General features: G+C 45.0%; 1 protein-coding gene across 3 annotated transcripts in view; it reads left to right on the forward strand.

The window, feature by feature from the left end:
- ARHGAP40 (Rho GTPase activating protein 40) overlaps positions 1–23,725 on the forward strand; it is a 43,722-nt gene that overhangs the window by 18,872 nt on the left and 1,125 nt on the right. The window contains exons 2-14 of one of the 3 annotated variants that reach the window (XM_061442041.1): positions 4,784–4,980; positions 9,468–9,685; positions 12,932–13,007; positions 13,656–13,807; positions 14,934–15,099; positions 15,474–15,565; positions 15,681–15,758; positions 16,045–16,204; positions 17,373–17,455; positions 18,584–18,790; positions 19,043–19,183; positions 21,288–21,448; positions 22,585–22,640. In XM_061442041.1, the coding sequence (XP_061298025.1) occupies positions 4,800–4,980; positions 9,468–9,685; positions 12,932–13,007; positions 13,656–13,807; positions 14,934–15,099; positions 15,474–15,565; positions 15,681–15,758; positions 16,045–16,204; positions 17,373–17,455; positions 18,584–18,790; positions 19,043–19,183; positions 21,288–21,448; positions 22,585–22,640 (1,771 nt within the window). In that variant the 5' untranslated portion in view covers positions 4,784–4,799. Of the gene's footprint in view, positions 1–4,783; positions 4,981–9,467; positions 9,686–12,931; positions 13,008–13,655; positions 13,808–14,933; positions 15,100–15,473; positions 15,566–15,680; positions 15,759–16,044; positions 16,205–17,372; positions 17,456–18,583; positions 18,791–19,042; positions 19,184–19,735; positions 20,323–21,287; positions 21,449–22,584; positions 22,641–23,725 lie in introns of those variants that run through there. The other 2 variants (XM_061442042.1, XM_061442043.1) reach the window with 2 other exon arrangements.

The following is a 23,725-nucleotide window of genomic DNA, read 5'->3' on the forward strand; positions in this document are numbered from 1 at the left end:
CGGTGGGAATGATTCAAGCTTGGAATGAACAGATGCATAGCAACAGTGTTTATTTTATTTTGATACTCAAGAGGCCTGAGAGTTGCATGAGCGTTTGCAATATATTTGTCATGCGTCGACAGCATCTAGGAACAGATCAAAAACTACCCTGAGACTAGATTCTAGCCTGGTGAGCTACCATTGCTTAGAGTCAGCACTGTGCAGGATGCAGAGCTTGTCCAGGGCTACCAGCACTCTGCATGGCAGGGATTTATAGAAGCAACAATAAGAAAATGAACTGTGTAAGGTCCATGACAGTCTAATTTCTTGCAACTCTGTTAATCCTGTTAAGTCAGGGTTAGACTGACGGTGTTAGGTAAGTCGGCTGAATGGATCTCGAGCCCCATTAAAACTGGCTCTGCTCTTAAAAAAGAGAAGGTTGCATTATTGCAGGAGGGTGGTCACTCTTTCCACAGAGTAATCTTTATGGTTGTCCTTAACCAGATCTTTCTGCCAGTTTGCTTTTTGTTGGGTTAATTTTTAAAACTTTATAATCTTAAGCTTTCTGTTGTGGTGACAGTGCAGCTGAGTGAACTTGATTATTCCACCTACTTTTTGCCCAGTTGCAACTGAGCAATTAACATTTTAAGCCAACAATCTACACTTCCAATCTAAACTGTTGCTGCATTTGTACGTCACAGATTGCCCTCTGGTGACTTGGGAATGCAATGAGGAAGAACAATCTTTCAGGTGCACTGTATCTAAAATCAACCTTCCACCTGGGCAGTTGGATTTCTGAAGCACCGTGTTCAAGAGAAAAGAACATTTAGACCAGAAAATAAATAATTTTCTAACTGTAAAGGCCTGACTTAGCTTTGTTGGTGTCCAGTGAAGCAGGAACAGCAGTGCTAGCTTAGTGTTGAGGTGCTGTGTGACATTAGCATCCTGCACCTTGTCGAAATAGAGTTTAGTGCATCAGTATCTGGGGGTTGTTGAGGGAAAAAGCTGGGATGGCTTTCAGCTGTTCAAATATGGCTCTCCTAGTGTAGGCATATAGTGTGACTGTGGTGGAGCTTTTTGGTGCAAGCACTACTAGATCATCTATATTTCCAGCTGTGAAAGGAAGCAAAATACCTGTGGGCGATATGGAGGCATGAGTCAGAGTGGGATAGGATACAGCAGTTCACTGTTGTCTGGCAAAAACTATGTCCTTGCAGCAGTACTCCTTGTCTTGATGTAGACTGAAGGTGCTGGTAGATCAAAACAAGCTGTTTGCAGGTCTATGGTCTGAAGCCAGGACTGTAAGGATGTTGGGATCCTTCTCAAATGTACACCAGGAATATGCCTTAATGCCTTAAATAAGTATTACTCCACTTGGTTGTAGTATCTCCAGGGCTAAAACTTGCATTCAGAACCTGGTATCTGGGTAAGTCTCACAGAACATCAAAGTCAAGAGTTGCTCTTTTTGAAAGACCTGAAGACGCTGTTTATGTTGGCTTAACATTTTGGGTTATTTTTCCAGGCAGGCATGTGGCAGGTGTGGGGCAGGACCATCATAGCTGTGTGTGACACAGGCTTGCTGCAGACCTCTGCTGCTCAGGTCTAGGGTAGGTTCTGCTGGATCTGCAAATCTATGTTCTGTTTTGGTGTGAAGCCAGGGAGATTTCAGTAAGCTGTGTTAGATGAGCCAGCTTTCAACCAAGCTGAACATGAAGGAAAGGTACATGTCAGAGCTGCTCTGGTCAGGACCTAGGTCCCCAGTAGGTCTAGGGCAGTAACTTAGGGCAAGAAGAGTAGTTGTGTGCCTTCAGTAGGGCAATTAAGAGAGCCTGTAAGGTGTTTCCTTAGCCTGTGTAATGTTGTGTGCTGTGAGACTGCTCTTCAGTGCAAGTTTGGCTCTAGTGTTTCTGGCACTGATATTGCCAAAGCCTAATCCCTCAATGTAACGTAAAATCCTCTTCCTACTTCATTTCATGTTGCAAGTGATGATTTCTGTTGACTGGTGTGTAACAGAATTCTTGTGAGATGTCATGGCCAGATATTAAATGTCTTTTTGATGCTAGCAAGGTAGCTTTGTTTAAAGCAAATGTGAGAAAATGGAGAGGGGTACTAAAGATGAAGAGTTAATGTGAGGGATGTGATCTAAATTTTTAACTCCTAGTGGGTAAAGATACAAATAAAAAGTTGAAAGGATAAACAATGATTTGAGATGGTAACTATAGCAGAACCGAGGGAGGTGGGCATAAACTCTGCGTGTAGAAAAAAAAACCCAGATCTTAGATTGACTTTGTGAGTCCTCAACCAGGCTATAAAGTGGCATCTCACCTGGAGGCCTGCTATTTGGATAACCAGGAATAGGAAAGTGGGGTGGTGGAAAAAGTGGGGATGGCTGCTAAGAAAGCAGATTTCCTCTACCCTTATCAGAGGTGGACTGGGTGGTGTAATAGCTCTTTTCAATCTTTCACTTTTGTGTTCCTCTAAAACAAACAAACAAACCAACCCTCCTTATTCTTGTTCTCAGTGATGTGGCTGGCTCCTGATATCCCTGGAATGATGCTTTTTGCTTTACTTCTGACCTTTAGAAGGGAAGGGCTGCCTATGTGCATGTTGTAAGAGGGTATGAGCATAGTATACATGCACATGTGTAAACACAAGTGCAGAATATCCTACAACACATGTCTGTTAGTTTTTAGATCTTCAAATTTAGTCCTTTATGAGTTGAAATGAGTCAGCAGTGTATGCTTGCAGTCCAGAAAGCCAACCATATGCTGGCCTACATCAGCATATAAAAAGGTGATGCTGGGCTGCATCACCTTGGAGAAGCAAAGGCTCCAGAGAGACCTCAAAGCAACTTTGAGTGCCTAAAGGGGCTACAGGAAAGCTGGAGAGGGGCTTGGGACAAGGGCCTCTAGGGACAGGCCAAGGGGAATGGCTTGAACCTGCCAGAGGGGAGACTGAGATGAGCTCTTAGGCAGAAGCTCTTCCCTGTGAGGGTGCTGAGGCGCTGGCACAGGGTGCCCAGAGAAGCTGTGGCTGCCCCATCCCTGGCAGTGTTGAAGGCCAGGTTGGACACAGGGGCTTGGAGCAAGCTGCTCTGGTGGAAGGGGTCCCTGCCCATGGCAGGGGTTGGAGCTGGACAAGCTTTAAGGTCCCTTCTAACCCAAACCAGTCTGGGATTCTGTGAAATGTTTCTTATAACAAGGAAGTTAGAGCCAGAACTGCTAATAATGGCTTTCTGCAATGGAGGGAGAGAAAATTTTGCAGATACTTTGCCATCTCTTTCTAAGCCCTTCCAGAGGTAGGAGCTAAATTGCTGTAGGTGCTTTGTTGTAGTTTACATTTTTTACTTCTTTTAAGTCTTTGAAAAAGCTATTTCACTAGATGGAGCTGCGTTTAAATGGCTTGGAGCCCTTTGAAGAAAATTAAAATTCATTTTAGGAGAGGTATTATTTTATGGACTGATGACAACCTCACAACTTTCTGCACAGAGGGTGAAAGCTGAATGAGACCAGTCTGGGACTTCGGCTGCCCATGAATTAATCAGCAGGGTGGTACGAAAATTCTGTCTGTTGGGGTTTCACAGGTGAAAAACTGGTGTGGGCAGGAAAAGAGGGCCTCAAACATCCAACTTTTTTGAATGATCTGTGATGCAGGAGAGGGAGCTGTGACGGATTTTGCTAGTGGGTTCAGTCCACTGTGTCTGGGAGTTGTCGCTTGCTGTGTGTGTCAGATAACCAGAGCACAAGTGCACCAAGCTTGAAGCATCTTGGTTTACTCTGGATGTTGAGGGTATCTGTGCAAGTTTACAGGGAAGTCTTGGAAGCAAGTGTTGGAGTTGTTGTCTTGAAGGTCAGTGCAATGACAGCATTGGAAAACCCGTGTTGATGCTGCATCCTTTCACATGTTTGGACAGCAGTTTTTCCCATTCTCTAGGGAATTTGATCCCAACCTTGTCTGTTATTGCAAAATGCTAACCAAAGGAAGTCTGGCACTTACCTGTGTTTGGCTTTTATTGCAGTCATTAATCAATGAAGGCAGCTGTATTGTGAATGCCATATGTGAATACATAGAATCATAGAATAGTTAGGGTTGGAAAGGACCTTAAGATCATCTAGTTCCAACCCCTCTGCCTCACACTAAACCATGCCACCCAAGGCTGTGTCCCACCTGGCCTTGAACACTGCCAGGGATGGAGAATTCACAACTTCCTTGGGCAACCTCTTCCAGTAAAGAACCCTTACAGTAAAGAACTTCCTCCCTATATCCAATCTAAACTTCCCCTGTTTAAGTTTAAACCTTGTCCTATCACTCCAGTCCCTAATGAAGAGTCTCTTCCCAGCATCCCTACAGGCCCCCTTCAGATACTGGAAGGCTGCTATGAGGTCTCCACGCAGTTTCTCTTCTCCAGGCTGAACAGCCCCAACTTTCTCAGCCTATCTTCATACAGGAGATACTCCAGTCCCTTGATCATCCTCGTGGCCTCCTCTGGACTTGTTCCAACAGTTCCATGTCCTTTTTATGTTGGGGACACCAGAACTGCACCCAGTGCTGCAAGTGAGGTCTCACGAGAGCAGAGTAGAGGGGCAGGATCACCTCCTTCGCCCTGCTGGTCACGCTCCTTTTGATGCAGCTCAGGATACGGTTGCTTTCTGGGCTGTGAGCGCACACTGAAGCCGGCTCATGTTCATTTTCTCATCGACCAACACCCTCAAGTCCTTCTCCGCAGGGCTGCTCTGAATCTCTTCTCTGTCCAACCTGTAGCTGTGCCCAGCTTAATGTCTATCTCTTCCTGTCTCAGTACCAGAAATTGCCTTTGCAAAATGAGCCAGCTTCCTCCGGAGAGTCTTCTGGCATCCCCAGTGTCAGAGGGCATGAATCCCAGGGTAGAGTCTTCGGACAACTTGTCAATGGACAGTTTTTGGCTGGAAGTGGAGAACATTAAACAGAGTGCTGAAGTGGAGCAAGAGGAATGCAGCCTTGCAGATGTCAAAGCACAAGAAGGTAAGTTGCCGAAAAGGAAGGGAGTGACGGGAGGAAGGTCATAAAATCATAGAATGGTTTGGGTTGGAAGGTGAGCATCCTGAACACAAAATTTGCTTATGCACCTGAATGATTTAGAAGCATGTTGTAATATGGCTTGAATATTGCCAGTCAAATCAGATATGTCTATCTCTTTATTTGGGTGGTGCCTAATGCCCTGCTCAAGGGAAGTGCTGGCCTGGCCTGGTTTCAGCTTCTGAAACAAAGCTGACTCTAAAGGGCAGTCAGGAGTACGTTCAAGGCTCCAGACTTTTTCTAGCAGGAGCCTCTTGCTCCCTGTGCAGGTGGCTGTGTGGTGGTAAATACTCTGTGATAGCTGGTGGTGGTTTGGAAGGCTTGCTTCTGTATGTGGTTCTAAGACTGCATCACAGTGGCTTTTCTGAGAGTTGGTTATTATGTAAAAGGCAGACATTTCCCACTCTAATTTACTCTTCAAGAGGCCATAATAAACATCCAAAATGACTTGAGTCCATCTTCACAAGGTTTTTCTTATATGCCACCTTCCCCTCTCTCCCCTTTCATTTGAGGACTGCTTTATCTGCATGAATTGTTTCTAACAGGCTGTCTCTAGTGGTGGTGTTATTCAGTAGTTTGGAATAACTGGGTAAATTGCCTTTTGATATAGAAGGTACAGCGTGCTGGGGCTGGAGTGATGATAAGCAGTGATAAACAGATTGGGATCACACGTTCCCCGGATCCATTTTGAATAATATGGTTTAGTTGGCTCTACATGCTCTGGAATGATCGGGTTTGCAGCCTGTACAGCCTACATCTGTTGTGCTGGCCTGATCATAGAATCAGACTGCTTGAAAAGGACCTTAAAGCTCATCCAGTTCCAACCTCTGCCACGGGCAGGGACATCTTCCACTAGAGCAGCTTGCTCCAAGCCCCTGTGTCCAACATGACCTTGAACACTGCCAATCTTGAGAAGAAACCGTGGGTGTAATGGGAACATGTTTCAGTGAACGTTCCATGTGTTGCTGTGCTTGAGACGGGTAAATAGCTCTCCTAGGTGCATAGAGGGGACTCTGGGGAGATCACCATTTGTGTCAGCCATAGTAGGCAAGACACAGTAAGCATTAAGGTCTGCTGTTAGCGTCCCTGTGTAAAGGATGTAAATTTGATTTTTAGAACTAGAAGAGATGCAAAAATGCCAGGAATGTGCCTGGAAGAAGACTCTGGAAAAGAGGCGATGCCATGAGATGAAAAACTGTCTGGGATATCCAAAAGACTGATATTCTAGAGGCAATATGATTCCTCTGTGTAAGCAAGGGCACAAGGAAAAGTGTCTTTTAATGCTAATGCTGTGTATTAAAGTAGCAGGCAAGAGCTGACTGCTTAATTGGCCACTGAAACCAGACAGACTTGAAATAGTGCCCAAAGGTGCAAAGCCTTCCCGGCAGGCTGGGACAAGAGACGTGCAGCTCGGCTCCCGGTGCCTTCTGCGAGGGAGCGCAGTCAAAGGAGCATTGTGCTGGCAGCGTTAGTGGTGAGGGGAACCTCCCGGTGGTGCGGGTCCCAGGCTTGGCTGGTGCCTGTCTCGTCTCTGCAGTTTAGGGTTGGAGCCCTGTGAGGTGGCAGTGTCAGGCAGGGGCTGCGGGGCTCCTGGGAGCTAAAGGCACCGTTGCTCTTTGCATACAGCCCTAGAAGTTGTGCTTGAGCAGGTGCAGACAGCTCCAAGGCTGACACAGAGCTGATCCTAACCAAAGTGCAGGGGCAGCATGGAGGCTGCTTGTGGATAAGGCATTGCAGAGATGCTGACCTGCTTGGAGAGCCCCGTGTAAGGGGTGGTGTAATGGAAGCTTCCTGTAACCTGGAGTGAGCTGGAGCCCAGTGTGTGACTGCAGAACTGGGTCCGCTGGAAGGAGCTACTGACACCTGTGGGCTCACCAGCAGCTGAAGGCAGCAGAAGGGAGCTTTTCCCTGGAGCGGAGCGGAGCAGAGCAGCGGTCTCCTTTCCTTGCCGTTCATCCCGCTCTCTCTGGCGTCCGGCAGTACAGCAGCTGGTGAAGTATGCGCTCTGTGTGGTAGCGCCACTGGAGCATCTGCTAACATCCTTACAGCACGTAATCACGCCTGGGAAGTGTCAGCAAAGAGTGATCCTTCTCTACCTTCCAACACTGTATAGGAAGTTGTGTTTAATGTTTAGTCTGAAATCGTAGGGTACTGAAGCTATCCTTTTAACCTTTTGGAAATAAACCCCTTTATTACCAATGCTGGTTTTGGCCAGCTTACATTTCAAGTAAGTTTCTGGAACTGCAGTTCTTTAATTTTGTAAATTTATCCCTGATTGTGGCCACCTGAAACGCTCCTTGTCTGGAAAGCCCAAGGCAAACCTCAGCAGCTCTCCAGGCCCAAACCTGCAGCTCAGCTTCTGTGGACCTCTCAGTTCTGACCTGTTTCTCTCCAATTTCCCTCTTCTCCCCATAAATAACCTATTTTACACGTTTCCTTTTGTGTAACTCGCAAACATATTTGGGCCAAAAATATTAAACAGATGAATTAAAATCTGATGCTTTGGCATCAGGTGGGGCAGTAGGCTCACCCAGTATCCGATTTGGGGCCCGCTGTTTAGCATTGTGTATTAGATTAGTTTCCTGTTATGACTGGAATTGGGTATTTTCAAAATTTGCAAGCAATACACTTCACTTCCTTTGGTTCCAAAGGCAAAATAAACCAGAAGTTTTTTTGCATGCTGTGCTGATGAAACCACGGGTGCAGCACAGATTGCTGTGAGGAGCCAGGCACAGGACCACGGTGTGTGAGCAACTGTAATCAAGCAAGCACTTCCAGGGTAATTATCGAAACCCAGCCTGGTTTGGATTGAAGGGACCTTAAAGCTCATCCAGCTCCTACCCCTGCCACGGGCAGGGACCCCTTCCACCAGAGCAGCTTGCTCCAAGCCCCTGTGTCCAACCTGGCCTTGAACACTGCCAGGGATGGGGCAGCCACAGCTTCTCTGGGCACCCTGTGCCAGCGCCTCAGCACCCTCACAGGGAAGAGCTTCTGCCTAAGAGCTCAGCTCAGTCTCCCGTCTGAGGCAGCTTGGAACTGGATGAGCTTTAAGGTCCATTCCAACTCAAGCCATTCTAAGATTCTAAGAAGATACTAAATGGCTTTTTTATTTAGATGCAGCAATAATAAGACTTTGCCTAAGCAGCTGTGATACTGTAATACCAGTTTGCACAGGAAAGGCAAAGTGGGAATGAACAGCTGCGTTTCAGTCCAGTTGTGATTTTACTTTTTCCCAGTATAAACTTTGGTAGAGGTGTGTTGGAGCTGCCTACAGTGAATGAATGAGGGAAATAGAATTGGAAAGCTAAAGGCTTTGTGGTGTTCACCGTATCAAAGTTGAAGCCACCTGCTAAATTGCTTCTTTTATTCTTGGATTTCAAGTAGCTGCCTTTCTCGGGGCATTTTCTCAGCTGCACAGAGGGTGCAGCCCATAAGGAAAAAATTGTTTTCTGGGTTTGAAGCATATCATAATATGTATTGAAGCTTGTTCGAGTAATGCTGCTGTACTGTTTCCAGGCGTCTCACACCTCATTCTGGAGCTGAAATGCTCTTTAATTTTAGGGGTGTTTTGAATAGGCACAGACATAAAGCAAATGCACAGAGTAAGAACATCAGTTTTGCTTTTGTTGGATGACTGTACTGGTACCAGTCCACCTAAAATTATAGAGAATGTTGCAAGCAAATGGTTACGCAAATGTATTGTGAATCTACCAGAGCAGTGTCTGGATATTAAAAAAAAAAATAAAAGAATTAAACCAGTTGATGCACAGGCCTGTATATAGATAAATACACAGTATAATAAACAGCCAAGTAACTGGGAAGAGTCCTACAGCCAAATGTGCAGATGTTGTGAATTCTCATAGATCTTTTTTTGTCCATTCCCAAAGCTGTCAATGAGGCAGGGATGCTCCAGGGAGGCACTGCTGTTCTTTCTGAGTGTGCTGAGTGCTGTTGCCTGCATCCAGAGATACCCTTTGTAAAGGCAAATTTAAGCAAGTGTATCTTGCTCTCCTGATGTATCCTGTGAAAGCCCCCACCAAGTTCAGTTCCTGCGCTAAATACCACAGATTCCCCCTTGTGTCCCCTCTTCTGCCCAGCTTCCGAGGGAGCCTGCGTTCCCAGCAATATCTCTGCTTTTTCTTCCCTTTCCTCACCCTAGGTGAGGAGAAGGGAGTATGCGGGCAGTTATAGCTGCCTAGAGTGCTGTGTCTCCTTCAGTTTCGCCTGATACCCAGCAGGGAATCTGGGAACAAGGCTCTGAGAGTAAAAGTGGCTTTGTAACAGAGATGTGGCTTCCTTCCAGTGATGTCCCATTGCCACCCCAGAAAGGGGATGCCTCAGGGTTCTTGTTTTCTGCCCTGAAGTGTTGCAAGCATTCAAATTGCTGTTATCCTTCCTCATCTCACTCGTCCTTCTCACCCCTTGTGTTGCAGAGGGAGAGGCTGAAGCCGAGTGGCTCCAGGATGCAGGTCTGTCCAACCTCCTCGGGGACTGTGCCTCTGAGCACGACAACATCATGCTGCTCTCCACCCTCACCAAGACTCAGGCTGCTGCTGTGCAGCGGCGGCTTGACACCTATTCCCGATCTCGGAGGAGGAACAAGCATCCTGTGCGTGATGTCAGAGACATTTTTGGAGTGGTCAGCTCAGAGGTATGCTGGTTTAGTGGGATCTCCTGAAAGACTTGGTTGCATCGCAGTAGCTGAGTTGGCTTTCTGGGTCTAGTCATTTCCAAATAGACAAAATTCATCTCTTGAGCAGAAATAAAGCTGAGATGGCAGAAATTCTGCATCCAGGTTGCAGCTTTGAGAAGTTGCTGCAAAACCTCCATAAGCTTCCTAGAGACTGCCTGAAGACTTTATGTAGGCTCCGCAGCCTCGTGGAGCACTGGTATTGTTTGGAGCCCTCTTGTGTTTTCTTTATTCCAGTGACACGTCAAATTATTATTATCCAAAAAAAAAAGAGAACTTCCTATGTTCCATTCTGACAAGATGACCCTGGGCAGCTGGTAATTCTGAGGAAAGTCGAGCCACTGCCTTTTTCTTGGTTTTGCTAGCCAATACATAACCATTAGCTTTTCAGCTGCTTTTCTGCTCTGTTGCTCCTCTTTTGGTTGCGCCTACAGGTACAGTACCTTTATTTCTTCTAGGGGCCGCTGGAGAGTATCCTATTCAGGGCTCCTTGTAACTTCCTCTGCTCAGTTAGGCGTCTAGTCAGAAGGTATTGAGCTTAACGAAGATCTACCTTTTTGAGTAGCACGGGTCCCTTGCTGTCTGCCAGAAGTGATTACTCCTTTTTCTCAGCCTGAGCCTACCTGAAACTTCTTTTACTATAGTGAGATTAATTATACCCCAATAATCCCTTGAATGCCTTAAAGGAATGACACTAAGAGTCTACACCGTCATGGGAAACTGCTGTGGTTGTGTTCTTTGTAACTGCCCCGTGCTGAGATGCAGATGACTTCCTTACTTTGAATTGCACTGAGGCAGAGTCATTGCTGGCTCTCTTTTGCAGAGAATCTACCAGATTCTCTGCAAATCTACTAGCATTCCTCCTTGAATGGGTAACATTTCCAGAAGCAGTAATGCTTCAAGGTTGTCTGAAGTGCCTCAACTGAATTTCAACAAGTTTTAGCACTTGCACATTAAATAGAAGCCTGTTATATCTCTTAAAATAATTTTACTTTTTATTGTATAGGAATGGAGATTTTTGAGTTCTTAATCTTATGTGTCCACACACTAGGTCATGAATATTTGCATTTGATAAGCAACTGAAATCCAATTTGATCTTTTAAAATGACATTTTGGTGTAATGAAAGCATGCACCAAGATGCTAAAATTGTCTTTTAAAATAGCTTTGGTTTGATTAATAGTGAACCATTTTATCTCACTTATTACGTGGGCAAGATCGCTGGACCCTTTTTTCCCAATAACTGCTGGAATTATTCGCATTTTCTTTGGCTCAACTCTTTTAAAGGTTTGGTGATTTTTTAAAGCTCTGCAGTTGCCTCTGAGATCGACAGTTTTTAGTGGATGTTGCTGACGCAAAAAAAAACAGTGGGGTTCACCCCCTTTTTAATTAGAGTTAGTAAGAAAATGTATTTTAAATGGGTCTATATGACTGGTTGTTTCTTCTTCACTGAGTGGCCAGCAGCTTAACCTCAGTATTTCTTGTCTTTTACAACACCAAGAGGTGGTGTTTGCCCTCTTTGTTTCATGGGAAGTGACAGAGGCTCAGCTTAGGCAAATGAGTGATTTTTATTTCAATCAGTAAATGTTTGAGATGTTACGGTATGACACTCATGTAAGCTCTGAGCAGAAGTCCTTTACCATTAAATAATTCCTGGAGCAATCCCAGAGGGATGCAGGCTTTTTGGATAATTTTCCATACTGGTTTGCTGTGTCATGCCAGTTCCAAGCACAGTTTCTGGGGCTCTGAAGAACATGTTTAGGAACCATATGAGGAAACATGCCTAGTGTTGCTATGCACTTGTTTGAAGCATGCAACAAAACATGATAAATCCCCATAGCTGTAAGAATGCATGCAGCGATGTGTCAGTCATTTGGGTTTTTATTTCCATCAGTGTTTTAAGATGGATTTGCAGCTTGCCTTCTGTCCGCCTCTGTCCTGAGCTACTTGAGCATCAAAGCTTTTGGTATTTCCTTCAGAAATTTTCCACGTATTTCTTCTGCATTACTCTTCCCTGTGAACTGTTTACACAGCAGCTGGATATGAAGGTGCTCTGGCATTACTGCATGAGCTGTATTTTAGCTGTAGACATAAATGAATTGGTTCTGCTTTTGTGGCAAGCCCATCAGTTATGAAACCACCCTAAAGATACACATCTGTGTAGATTAAGTGTTTTGCCTATTTGCACTGACTTTGCACAGGTTCTTTTTAACTTTGCTATCACAGAATCGTAGAATGGTTTGGGTTGAAGGGAGCTTAAAGTTCCTCCAGTTCCAACCCCTGCCACAGGCAGGGACCCCTTCCACCAGAGCAGCTTGCTCCAAGCCCCTGTGTCCAACCTGCCCTTGAACACTGCCAGGGATGGGGCAGCCACAGCTTCTCTGGGCACCCTGGGCCAGCGCCTCAGCACCCTCACAGGGAAGAGCTTCTGCCTAAGAGCTCATCTCAGTCTCCCCTCTGGCAGGTTCAAGCCATTCCCCTTGGCCTGTCCCTACAGGCCCTTGTCCCAAGCCCCTCTCCAGCTTTCCTGCAGCCCCTTTAGGCACTGGAGCTGCTCTAAGGTCTCCCCTTGAGAAGCCTTCTCTCCTCAGTCCTTAGCCCACAACTCCATGTCATATGCAGGTTCTGGGAAAGTTGCTAACTTTCAGTAATAAAATAAGCTTTCCTATATTCTAACTAGTTCTAGTAAGTTCTAGTAAGGTTTTTATTAACAGAATTGCCCACCAAATGCTTCCTTACACTTTTAAAGATTCAATTCTCTCTCTAGATGTGAAGAGGGAGGTTAGTATGAAACCAATGTAGGAAACCTTTTAGGTGCTGATGTCTACGTTGTGTGTTCTTCCTGGTGAAAGATCTTGTGATCGCAGGCAGTGGGTTGATCCTGTGTGGCTTGGTTGATTCATTGTTAACCCCTCAGTGAGTGAACTAGTAGGAGGAAATCGGCTAATGATTGTGTGAAAGGAAGAACTGGCCTAATAATGTGCAAATTTATCACAAATTCTGTCTATGTAATAGTCATTTTTTTGCCACTTGCCTGCCAAATCCTCTAATTATGATTCTTAATTTCAGAACAGTCTCGTACCCCTGCACTTGAGCAGCATCTTCTTAGACCAACAGACAATGTCAGGTGTTTGCTCTCTGCCAAAACCAGGTGGTCTTATAATAACTTCTTTTTTGTGTAGATGAACATGTTCTGGTTTATTTTTCAGGTGACAGCAACAGAGAAAAAGGAATCCAGGCCAGATCAGCTGTGGCACAATCAACAGACTTCAAATGTACACAGAAGTAAGAAGGAAGCTTTTAAATGTAGAATAGGAGTGAACAGGAGTAGGAGCTGAAGTGGGACTGGAACTGGAAGGGAAGTTACACTAATTTGGGCTCTGAAACCTTGGCCTTGTTTGTGGTTTTGGGGCCTTGTCTGTGGTTTTTTGGTGGCTTTTTATTGGTAATTTTTGTGAATAATTTTATTTTTAAATACATGCTTATCCACAGTTGTGGATTTGACAAAACTTTTCAGGCTCTAGTGTTGTTAGGAATTGCTGCTCAAACTGATTACTATAACTCTTCAAGAAAGCAATTCAAGACGCAAATAATGTCAGTCTAGCAAAGATGGTGTGGTGACAACCTCTAGACACCATACATGATCATGTGAACAGAAGTTAGCCATAAGATGTCCTTTAATTTAAGGCTATGCTCATGTCTTACCAGAGATCTGGTGATTGTAGGGTGATTGTAGCCATAATGGTATGGCTTTAAGCTAACCTTCCTGAGCAATCTCAGGACTCTGAGGTGAACACTGTTCTCAAATGTGAGTGTATAGGATTTTTTAAAAGCACTGGCACCCAGAACTCTTTCAAGCGTTTTTTAGCACACTTGTTTGCTAAGCTTCACCCTTCTGGCTTTCTGAAATTCAAGACAATTTCCCCCCTGTAGCAGAAACGCAGGAGTACTCCTGCACAGTTCGAAACCCTGGAAAAGAGGAGATGTTCAACATGGATGTTGCCTACTCAGAGCAAGCAGCTGTCCTGCTGAAGGGATCGTTCCTGTCTGAATCTACAAAGTTAAAGGACGGCAATGCCCTAACTGTAAGAATTGAAGGAGTTTCTCATGTTAGAACTCATGTAGAGACCCTTGTCTTTCTCATGTAGAGGGGTACAAGACATTTGATTCAGGTGAATATCAGCTCTTGGAAACATCCTCTATTAATAATGTTGCAGTGGGTCTATATTAGGTATTTTTGGACAGGTAGTGCGGTTACCTGTGAACTGTTGGGAAAGGACGACCACTTGGAGGTCAAAAGAAGTAAGGCTTATGTATGAAACTAGGTATTTTGATACGGTTCTAGGTTGTTTCCACTGAAAAGAGAATAATTGGGCTTTCTTACTTGTAATTCTAACAGATTTTTTCCTCCACAAATGTACTGGGCTGCTTCCGAAGTTCAGGTGAATCAGGGTGGGTATCATGCTGTCTTTAATTTACATAAATTGGGATCTCCAATATGATTAAAGAGCAATACTGAAAAGAGAAAGTATTTGTTCAGCTGTGGGTTGAGTAGAAGTAAGAGTAGTTTTGGCCATTTGTCTGGTATTGAAAACAGGAGAATGAATAGGTATACGTTTCTGGTGTCCCCAACATAAGAAGGGCATGGAACTGTTGGAGCAAGTCCAGAGGAGGCCACAAGAATGATCAGGGGCTGGAGCACCTCCCGTATGGTGACACACTGAGAACACTGGGGCTGCTCAGCCTGGAGAAGAGAAGGCTGCGGGGAGACCTCAGAGCAGCTTCCAGTGTCTGAAGGGGCCTACAAGGATGTCAGAGAGGGACTTTTCATCAGGGACTGGAGTGACAGAACAAGGGATGATGGGTTCAAACTGAAACAGGGGAAGTTCAGGTTTGATATAAGGGAGAAGCTCTTCCCTGTGAGGGTGCTGAGGCACTGGCACAGGGTGCCAAAGGAACCTGTGGCTGCTCCATCCCTGGCAGTGTTCAAGGCCAGCCTGGACAGAGCCTTGGGTGCCATGGTTTAGTGTGAGGTGTCCCTGCCCACGGCAGGGGCTTTGGAACTGAATGATCTTAAGGTCCTTTCCAACCCTAACTATTCTATGGCTGGTTATGGTAGGAAATGATAAAAATGCAGCCAAACTTGGTGAATAGCAGGATTAGCAGTAATAACTTGCACTGAACCTTTTGGGTGTGTATGTGTTTCCTTAGAAATTTAAGATCCCCAAGGGCAGACTTGGAGTGACCAGGATAGGAGATCTGTCTGCTCAGGACATGAAGAAGATCCCCACGCTGGCCCTTATAGAACTAACAGCTCTTTGTGATATCCTGGGCTTTGAGCTGAAGAGAAACAAAGCAGCAAAGCTGAAAACAACAGGTTAGTTGTATGTCATCTTAATTTATTTGTGTGTGTACGTTTGGTTTTTGTTTTGTGTTGTATTTTTAACACTGATCTTATCATAGGTTTGTGTTTCAAATGTTACAACAGCGAGAGTCTTTAATAAGAAACCTTGTGACGGGGGTGTTTTCCTGCATCAGAATTTCTCCTGGAAGTCACTGAATCATGACATCAAGATCTGGCACCACATTTACGTTTGCCTACCAAATGCACTTGTCCTGTTTAACTCTTCCTCTCTTTTTCTCCAGTATCTGTGCTTACAAAATGTGTCATCTGAGTCTGCAGTGGTGGATATATTCCTTACACCTGTATTAGAGGTGACACAGACCTAAAGCCTGTTGTTTCTATTGTAGAGAAAAGACTCTTTGGAGTTCCACTCAACACCCTATTGGAAAATGACCAAAAACTGCTCCCCAACACCAAGGTTCCTCTGTTACTCCAGGCAGTGAGTTTTCTTCTGGTTTTATTCTGATTCTCAGAGTCAGGAGGTGGTGATAAGAAAGGGCAGACTTCTCATCCTTTGTGCCTAAGAGCTTTATTTTCCCTCCCCACTTTAATAGCTGCTGTCCTGCTTGGAAAAGAGAGGACTTGAAACAGAGGGCATTTTGAGAGTTTCTGGGTCCCAGACGAGGATCAAGGTACGAGGATCAAGTGTTTGAAAGTGTCAGAGGTGATCAGGGAGCATGTTACTGAAGCACTTGTCTAAATAACTTGAATTGTCTCATGTCCTTTCCCAATACAACTGGAACTTTCATTGCTGGAAAATCTGGGAGTGTCTGCTAGCAGTGAGGGATATCTGGGAGTATCTGCTGTGAGGGTCTCTGCACTCTTCGGACTTGATGGGTTGCCCATCTAGTGCTCACCTACAGAACTTCCCTTGTATTTGCTTATTAAAGTGTGTAATAAATTCCATCTTTTTACTAGAGTCTGGAACAGAAGCTAGAAAGGGACTTCTATACTGGCCTTTTCCGCTGGGATGAAGTGCACCAGAATGATGTGTCTGGGCTACTGAAAAGATTCATAAGGGAGCTGCCAGCCCCACTGCTGACAGCAGAGTACCTCCCTGCTTTTGCTGCTGTACAAAGTGAGTCCCTGCTTTGGCTGTTTAGCATCAGTTTGCTGGTTTGTGCTTTTCTTGCAGAGCTCTACAGGTGCTCTACTTGCATTCTGCTACCAGGTGTGTTGGGAGCCTGTGGATTCAGCAGGAATACAGAGCATGATATGTCTTATGGAGACAGGCTTGTTGAGCCTGGAGAAGAGAAGGCTCCTCAAGGGGAGACCTGAGAGCAGCTCCAGTGCCTAAAAGGGCTGCAGGAAAGCTGGAGAGGGGCTTGGGACAAGGGCCTGGAGGGACAGGCCAAGGGGAATGGCTTGAACCTGCCAGAGGGGAGACTGAGATGAGCTCTTAGGCAGAAGCTCTTCCCTGTGAGGGTGCTGAGGCGCTGGCACAGGGTGCCCAGAGAAGCTGTGGCTGCCCCATCCCTGGCAGTGTTCAAGGGCAGGTTGGACACAGGGGCTTGGAGCAAGCTGCTCTGGTGGAAGGGGTCCCTGCCCATGGCAGGGGTTGGAGCTGGATGAGCTTTAAGGAACTTACCAAAGCAGACTATTTTGTGATGCTTTATTATGAACCATAGCCAAAAGTTGCGTGCTTGGTGCTGTATGTACTACTACGTATCAGCCTGAGATTCATAGTCACTGGTGGTTGGTTTCATACACATTTGTGTAGGAATCCTGTCCTGGAGTCTTCAATTACATTGTTTCATTTGAGGCTGAAAGGTTGCTAATACAAATTAGGACAAATTGATAAATAATGACATGCAGGCTGAGTTGGGACAACTGGCCAGGCTGCAGGGTCTTGGCTTGTCTACGAGTAATGCAATGTTCTGCAAGCACCTTATTTTGAGGTTTGTGCCTCAATAGGTGGTTTGAATGTTGAGCTAACTGTTTAAGTGCACAACTTCTTTTGTCCAAGACATGGGGGATTTTGGGGTCTTTTGATGCCCTTCAAGGGCATCAGACTGCTGGTAGACTGTGTACTCCAAAGCAAATCAGCCTGTCTTCTAAAACACATGGGGTTCACTTCATAAAGGGCAGGCTGAGTTTGATTTACTTGTGTAAAACAAGGCCTCAAAGCCCAGTGGCAAACACTACAAGAAGTAATTGCCTTATTCCTTGGGGGATTCCCCTGCTCAAAACCAAAATAAATGTCAGAAGCCTGAATCCTCTCTCCTGTTGTTGCCCTCCCTCATTAGATATTCCAGATCTGAAGCAAAGATTGCAAGCTCTAAACCTTCTGATCCTGATTCTGCCAGAGCCCAACAGAAACACTCTAAAGGTAACCACGTGTTATGGATTAAACTGGGAAAACATGATCTTGTTCCAGGTTTTTATTCAAGGAAACTCTTATCAGTTTTTGTAAATAACAGACATCATGCTCCTTGGTTCTATTTCGCTGTCTTGAGAATGGAAAGCTATGATGGGGGGAGCAGGCAAGCAGGCTGTGCAGAGAACGCAAGCTGTAAGCACACTCTGCCTTGTAGGTACAAACTGAAAAGCAGTAGGATTCCATGTGGTTTTGCAGCATCCAGCATTCTGTTCAGAAACACGCTCTTCCCCTTCAGTGTGTTAAAGCATTTCAGTATGAAGTGAAAGACGTACAGGTCTTACATTGTCTGTGGGCATGCTAAGGTACAGAGAAAGAAACTCAGTCTTTTGGTCAATGGTTTATGGTAATATCATCTATGAAAGATGGTTTCAATTAAAAAAAAAAATCAAAAAAGCTATTAAGCTTCTAACTTCCCTGTTCTGATGAGGAGGCATCTGAAGCCCTTTCACCTGCTGCATTTTGAAAGAGTAGATGCTGATGGGATCAGCTGTGCTGGCAGGGCACAGCCTCTGCCCTTCTGTGCTTTAGAAATGTGGTGATGCTACTGCTTCCTTTGAGTTTTCTTCTCCTGAGTAGTTCAGCTTCCAGGTGATAAAGGCAAGGCTGAGTTACCACCCTGCAGGCTCTGGAATTCAGAATCCAGTCTGTCATGCATCCTGGCTTTGGTGGAGGCATGAGGCAGGAGAGAGAATCCAAAAGGGTTTTTTTTTCCATACCTGGGAATAGCTTTGAGAGGATACCTGGGGGAGGGAAGAGGGGCAGCTTTGGATTCCGTATCTTTTATGACTGGACTTGTTGTAAACTGCCACCTGCCAAGGAGTAAGAGCTCATCTGCTTCCCCCACAGGCTGTCTGTCCTGATTTGTGAGCGCTGGACAAACTGGATCTCTGCTTGGTGTGGTTTTTTGTTGCTGCTCTAATGTTAGAAACTGGCCACTGAACTTCCTGGCTGGAAAAATAGGATTTGCTCATAGGTATCAAGAGAAAGTGTTAGCTAAGTGATCTCTCCAGTAATTGCCACAGTAGTTCTTGAGCATTATTAGTAATGGATGTCTTAAGTCTCTTCCCCTCTCTTCAGGCTCTACTTGAGTTCCTCAGCAAAGTGGTTGCCAGGGAGAACAGCAACAAAATGAACCTGTGGAATGTTTCCACAGTCATGGCCCCAAACCTCTTCATGCACAAGGGACTGCCAAACAAGATCCCTGAAGGGAAAGAGAAGCAGCTGGCTGAGGGAGCTGCTGATGTCGTGCGGATGATGATCCATTACCAGGATTTGCTTTGGACAGTAAGTTGCCCTGGTGTATTGTGCTATGGTGTAGCAGTGTCTCAGTCTGGTTAGAACTGGAATAGGGGAAAGGATAGTCTTTGAAATTTGAGAGTTAAATATCCATAGGCAAAGTCTCTGGCTGAATTCCCAGACTGTTTTCAAAGTATATGGATATGTCTACTTAAGGATCTTCAGAAAGTTTAGGTTCTTAAATGGCATCCTCATCTCTGCTTGATTTAAAACCTATTTATTCCCATCTCCACTGCCCAGGTCTCCTCTTTCCTGGTAGCTCAAGTGAGAAAGCTGAACGAGAGCAATAGCAAAAGGTACCAGTTCCTTGACAAGCGAATTAAACATTTGTTGCGGAAGGTTCATGCTGATAAGGACAAGGTGGAAAAGAACCAGGCAGAGGTGAGTTAGGGCTTGGAAAAACTGAGCCCTTTCACAACAGTATCAAATCCTTTCATGAGAATTGAAAACAGTATGGATTTTGCTCTTTAGAGAGTAAGAGAGAGAAAAATCTGCAGAACAGTGAGAAAGAGCTTCCCTCTTTGATAGGTTGTGGCAAAACCTGATCCCAACAGCAAGAGCACTAAGTAAATTTCATGCCACAAAATCATGCGTTATCAAGATGACGCATGATTGCAAGTGAGGGGGGAGAGACCAGAAGCAGAAATGCTGGTCTTTACTTCATGTGCAGAGCAGAATTCATCTGGCTTTGGGTCTCCCATATGTTTAGACAGATGGGTCTGCCATAATAAAGGCAGACTTAATTTCATAAACCTAAAGTAAAAAATTAGGCTATTACAACAGTATAAAAGCATGTTTTGTTTTGTTTTCTAATTTTCTTTTTACTCCACAATTCTGCTGATCTGTGTGGGAGGGTTTGAGGACAAGGTTCTTTCCACTTAAAAGGAGAGATAAATGGAACGGTTCTACTCCTCCTTGTCTTGGTGGAGACAGATTTTTAAATAGATGCTACAACCAGATATATCTGAATATCAAATCTGAGACAAGAACCTTGGTGTCATTCTACCTTTTCCTTTGGTTGCCACTGTTGGTTAAGTAAGGTAGGTCTGTAGATTTCTTCATGCAGTGCTGGATTTTAACTATTGCATATCAGTGGTGCTGCAATTGGGATACTCTAGGGACACAAACCAGATGGAGTCTACAGGTGGAATTAATACATTGAAAGCTTAAATCTGAATGGAACTGGATGATCTCTAAGGACTGTTCCAACCCAAACCATTCTATAATACCTGAAGAGCCAGTGCACAAGCCAGTATAACACCCACCTTTCTGTATGAGTTGGGATACTGAGATGACATCTGCCTAAAATTTGGCTTGTCAAGGCAGCATGTCACTGTGGAAGGAGCTGTCATTTCAGAGAGTGTAACTGCTGTTCAGGCAGTCAAACAGATGATCGATGCTTAGGACTGGTTAGCACTGGTCCCACAGTTTCAGTCTTGTACAGTGGTTTTGCAGAGGATTTGGGGCTGCAAAATTAACTTGCTGCAGATTAGACCCCATTAAAACAGTTTAATGTTTCATAGAATCTTAGAATGGTTTGGGTTGGAAGGGACCTTAAAGTTCATCAAGTTGCAGCCCCAACCCCTGCCACGGGCAGGGACCCCTTCCACTCGAGCAGCTTGCTCCAAGCCCCTGTCTCCAACCTGCCCTTGAACACTGCCAGGGATGGGGCAGCCACAGCTTCTCTGGGCACCCTGTGCCAGCGCCTCAGCACCCTCACAGGGAAGAGCTTCTGCCTAAGAGCTCATCTCAATCTCCCCTCTGGCAGGTTAAAGCCATTCCCCTTGGCCTGTCCCTGCAGGCCCTTGTCCCAAGCCCCTCTCCAGCTTTCCTGCAGCCCCTTTAGGCACTGGAGCTGCTCTCAGGTCTCCCCTTGAGGAGCCTTCTCTTGTCCAGGCTGCCCCAGCCCAGCTCTCTCAGCCTGGCTCCAGAGCAGAGCTGCCCCAGCCCTCGCAGCATCTCCATCGCCTCCTCTGGACTCTCTCCAGCAGCTCCACTTCCCTCTTGTGTTGCTGCCTCAGAGCTGGATCAGAACTGCAGGGGGGGTCCTGGTGTTCCCTCCAAAAGGTCTGAGGAGTTTCTTCATGAAGGAATTGATGAAAACAGTCTTAAAAAAAATAGGACTTGACGGTTTGTCATGATTTATTCTGACAAATTCTATTTTCACGAGGTTTGTCGTGCTTCTGGTGCCAGTGCTGCGTTTGAACAGCAGAGAGCACCAGCGCACGCTGATAGAGAATGGTGTTTTTCCCCCCAACCACACCAACGTACTGATGAATTCTTTATAATGCTCACCTTGATGCTTCTATAAGCTTCCATTGTATAGTATGTGTGGGATAATAAAGAAACCTGAATTCTTTGAACTGCTGGCTGCAATTCTGGTGTAATTCTTCACGTTCTTCAATCTAATTTGAAACTTAATGTTTTAGCTGATAACAACCAAAGTCTTTCATTAAACACTTTCTTTTTTGCCTGCCTTGTTCAGCCTTCCAAGATTGTGAAAGTCCATGCTTCACTTCTCCTGAAGGATTCATTAGAAGTGCACTTGAACAATGCAACCAGAGCTGCTGATGTCTTGAGGCAGTTCCAAAAGAACATGTGCCAGCATGGCTGGAATATTGTGAACACTGTCAACCTCCTCAAGTGGTAAATAGCTTTTTCTCTGCTTTTAAAATTAAAAAGAAAAAAAAAAAAGAAAAAAAAAGGAAAAAAAAAGAAAAGCAAGCACTAGGTGGTCTAGTTGCTGGTTTTGGTTTTCTGGCAGAGCTGACCAAAGAATCCTAGAATGGCTAGTGTCAAAAGTTACCTTAAAGCTCATCCAGTTCCAATCCCTGCTGTGGGCAGAGACACCTTCCACTAGAGCAGGTTGCTCAGAGCCCCTTGTAACCTCACCTTAAAGGAACCTCATGCAGTGGCTCAAGGAGCCATTAGGAGACTGTTCTCTGCTCCTGTAAGCTTTGGGAATAGTGTGTTGGATGGGGCAAGCAACTATTAGTTCAATTGAATGATTCCATCACTGTGCTCTGGCTGTCTTGAGCTCAGTAGTTCTCTCTGGGCTGCTGGACAGCATCCTTGCTGAGGAAGGGGAAGTGGAATAATACTGACCCTGCAAAAGAAACTCTCTCTAGCTCTCTTGGAGGAAAACATCACCTGTGCAACTTATTTGCCTGGAATAGTATTTCCAACATGTTATTATAGGGATTTCCTAAAATAAACTCTGCTTCAGTGGTGAATCACTGAAATAACCCCTAAAATGAGCAGAATTCCTGCCCTCCTTGTCACTGTGCCTGCAGACTGTATTTAGTAGGTAAAGTGTTAGTGCATCTCTTGACTGTGCCCCTGGCCAGGAGGTGTCTAGGCAGGGAACGCGGATGGGAAGCTGGCTGAATATGGGTCAGCTGGTGTCTCACTAACAAGCTCCTACAGCTGCTGAAGTCTTCCTGCAGATAAGCTTCTCTTGAACAGGCCATCAGCTCTAGAGGAATGTTGCCAGTGAATTTTGGTATTAATGCCATTTGTCTACCTATTGAAAAGTCAGTGTTTGCATATAATGTGCTTCTTCTTACTAGTGAGGAATATCTGCTTTGTTTTCTTTTTTCCCAATTTTGGGTCTGTCAAGAGCTGCACTGTTAGGACAATCAGCAATGGTCTCTGAAGCCTGTAACTTCCTTGACCATTGCTGGCCTCTGAGCCACAAGCAATTCATTTGGAAGAAACATTGCTAAACTACCTAGCCTGATTTTTGCATAGCTTTAACTTCAGTGTGTTTTTTCTCTCTGCAGTAACAACTCAATGGAGTGCACAAACTTGCTCCTGTATGAAGTGGGAGGCAATATTGGTAAGTCTGAGTGGTAACTGAAAATAAGGACTCTGATACTCAGTATTTATGCTTAACTTGTCTTAGGAAGGAGTTATAAAAAGGATGAGATTTGGAGTGGGGCTTCAGAAGTTAGAACACAATTGAACAAGCATGGGTCAACTCCAGTCACAGCAAGCAGCACCTGCCAGAGCAATTTGGTTGATAGTTCATATGTCTTCCAGCCTGCTCTGCAAAGCCTTTACAGTGCAAGTATGTGGGAAGGTTGAATCCTGGACTTTCAAAGGAAAAGATAAATCTTCCCTGTGAGGGTGCTGAGGCGCTGGCACAGGGTGCCCAGAGAAGCTGTGGCTGCCCCATCCCTGGCAGTGTTCAAGGCCAGGTTGGACACAGGGGCTTGGAGCAAGCTGCTCTGGTGGAAGGGGTCCAGGAAGGTGTAAAGGGAAACTTCATCCTATGCGACTAGGCTTTTAATTCTGTGCCTCTTATCTGGGCTTTAATTAAGTATGGCAGGCTGGCACATGGCATCTGTACCAAATGTGAATCCTGTCTGCCTCTACCCACTTCCTGATAAAAGAGCCTGTACTAACTTGGGTGGAGGTTTCTCAGACCATGTGGTTAAACAAGTTGATGTTCATTAGTCACCAGTTTCCCCTTGTCAGTAGGGTAATGTCATCAAGTGGGGAGGAGACTCAAATAATGTGATTGCAGCAGCAGATTAGGGGTGTCTGGAAATGGGAAGGAATTCTTATGCTCTGTTACAGATGCTTCTGGAGGCTGTTGGTTACTGTAGTGTTTTGGCTGCCTCTCTGTATTTCTCTTAGTAGCATCCATAGAGGAAAAGCTCAATCATTGGAAACAATTCAATCTCTGGATTTGATCACTAGCATATTTCATGATGGTTTTCAGGTGCTAAAGTTATGGAGTATTAATGTTAGAGAGTCTTTCCACAAAGGTCAAAGCTTAGGCTTAGCAGAATTTTAAGACATGTACATTCATTTAAACATAAATAATGAGAAATTTTCCAGATCTGTAGAAAAACTTCTGAATGGTTGTGGTATTGAAATTAATGTGAACAAATACCCAAACAAAAAACCAAACAACAA

Source organism: Pezoporus flaviventris, unplaced genomic scaffold (assembly GCF_033815535.1).
Source record: "Pezoporus flaviventris isolate CSIRO_AGI_PZ_B2104156 unplaced genomic scaffold, CSIRO_AGI_Pfla_v1 ptg000213l, whole genome shotgun sequence".
NCBI lineage: Eukaryota > Metazoa > Chordata > Aves > Psittaciformes > Psittacidae > Pezoporus > Pezoporus flaviventris.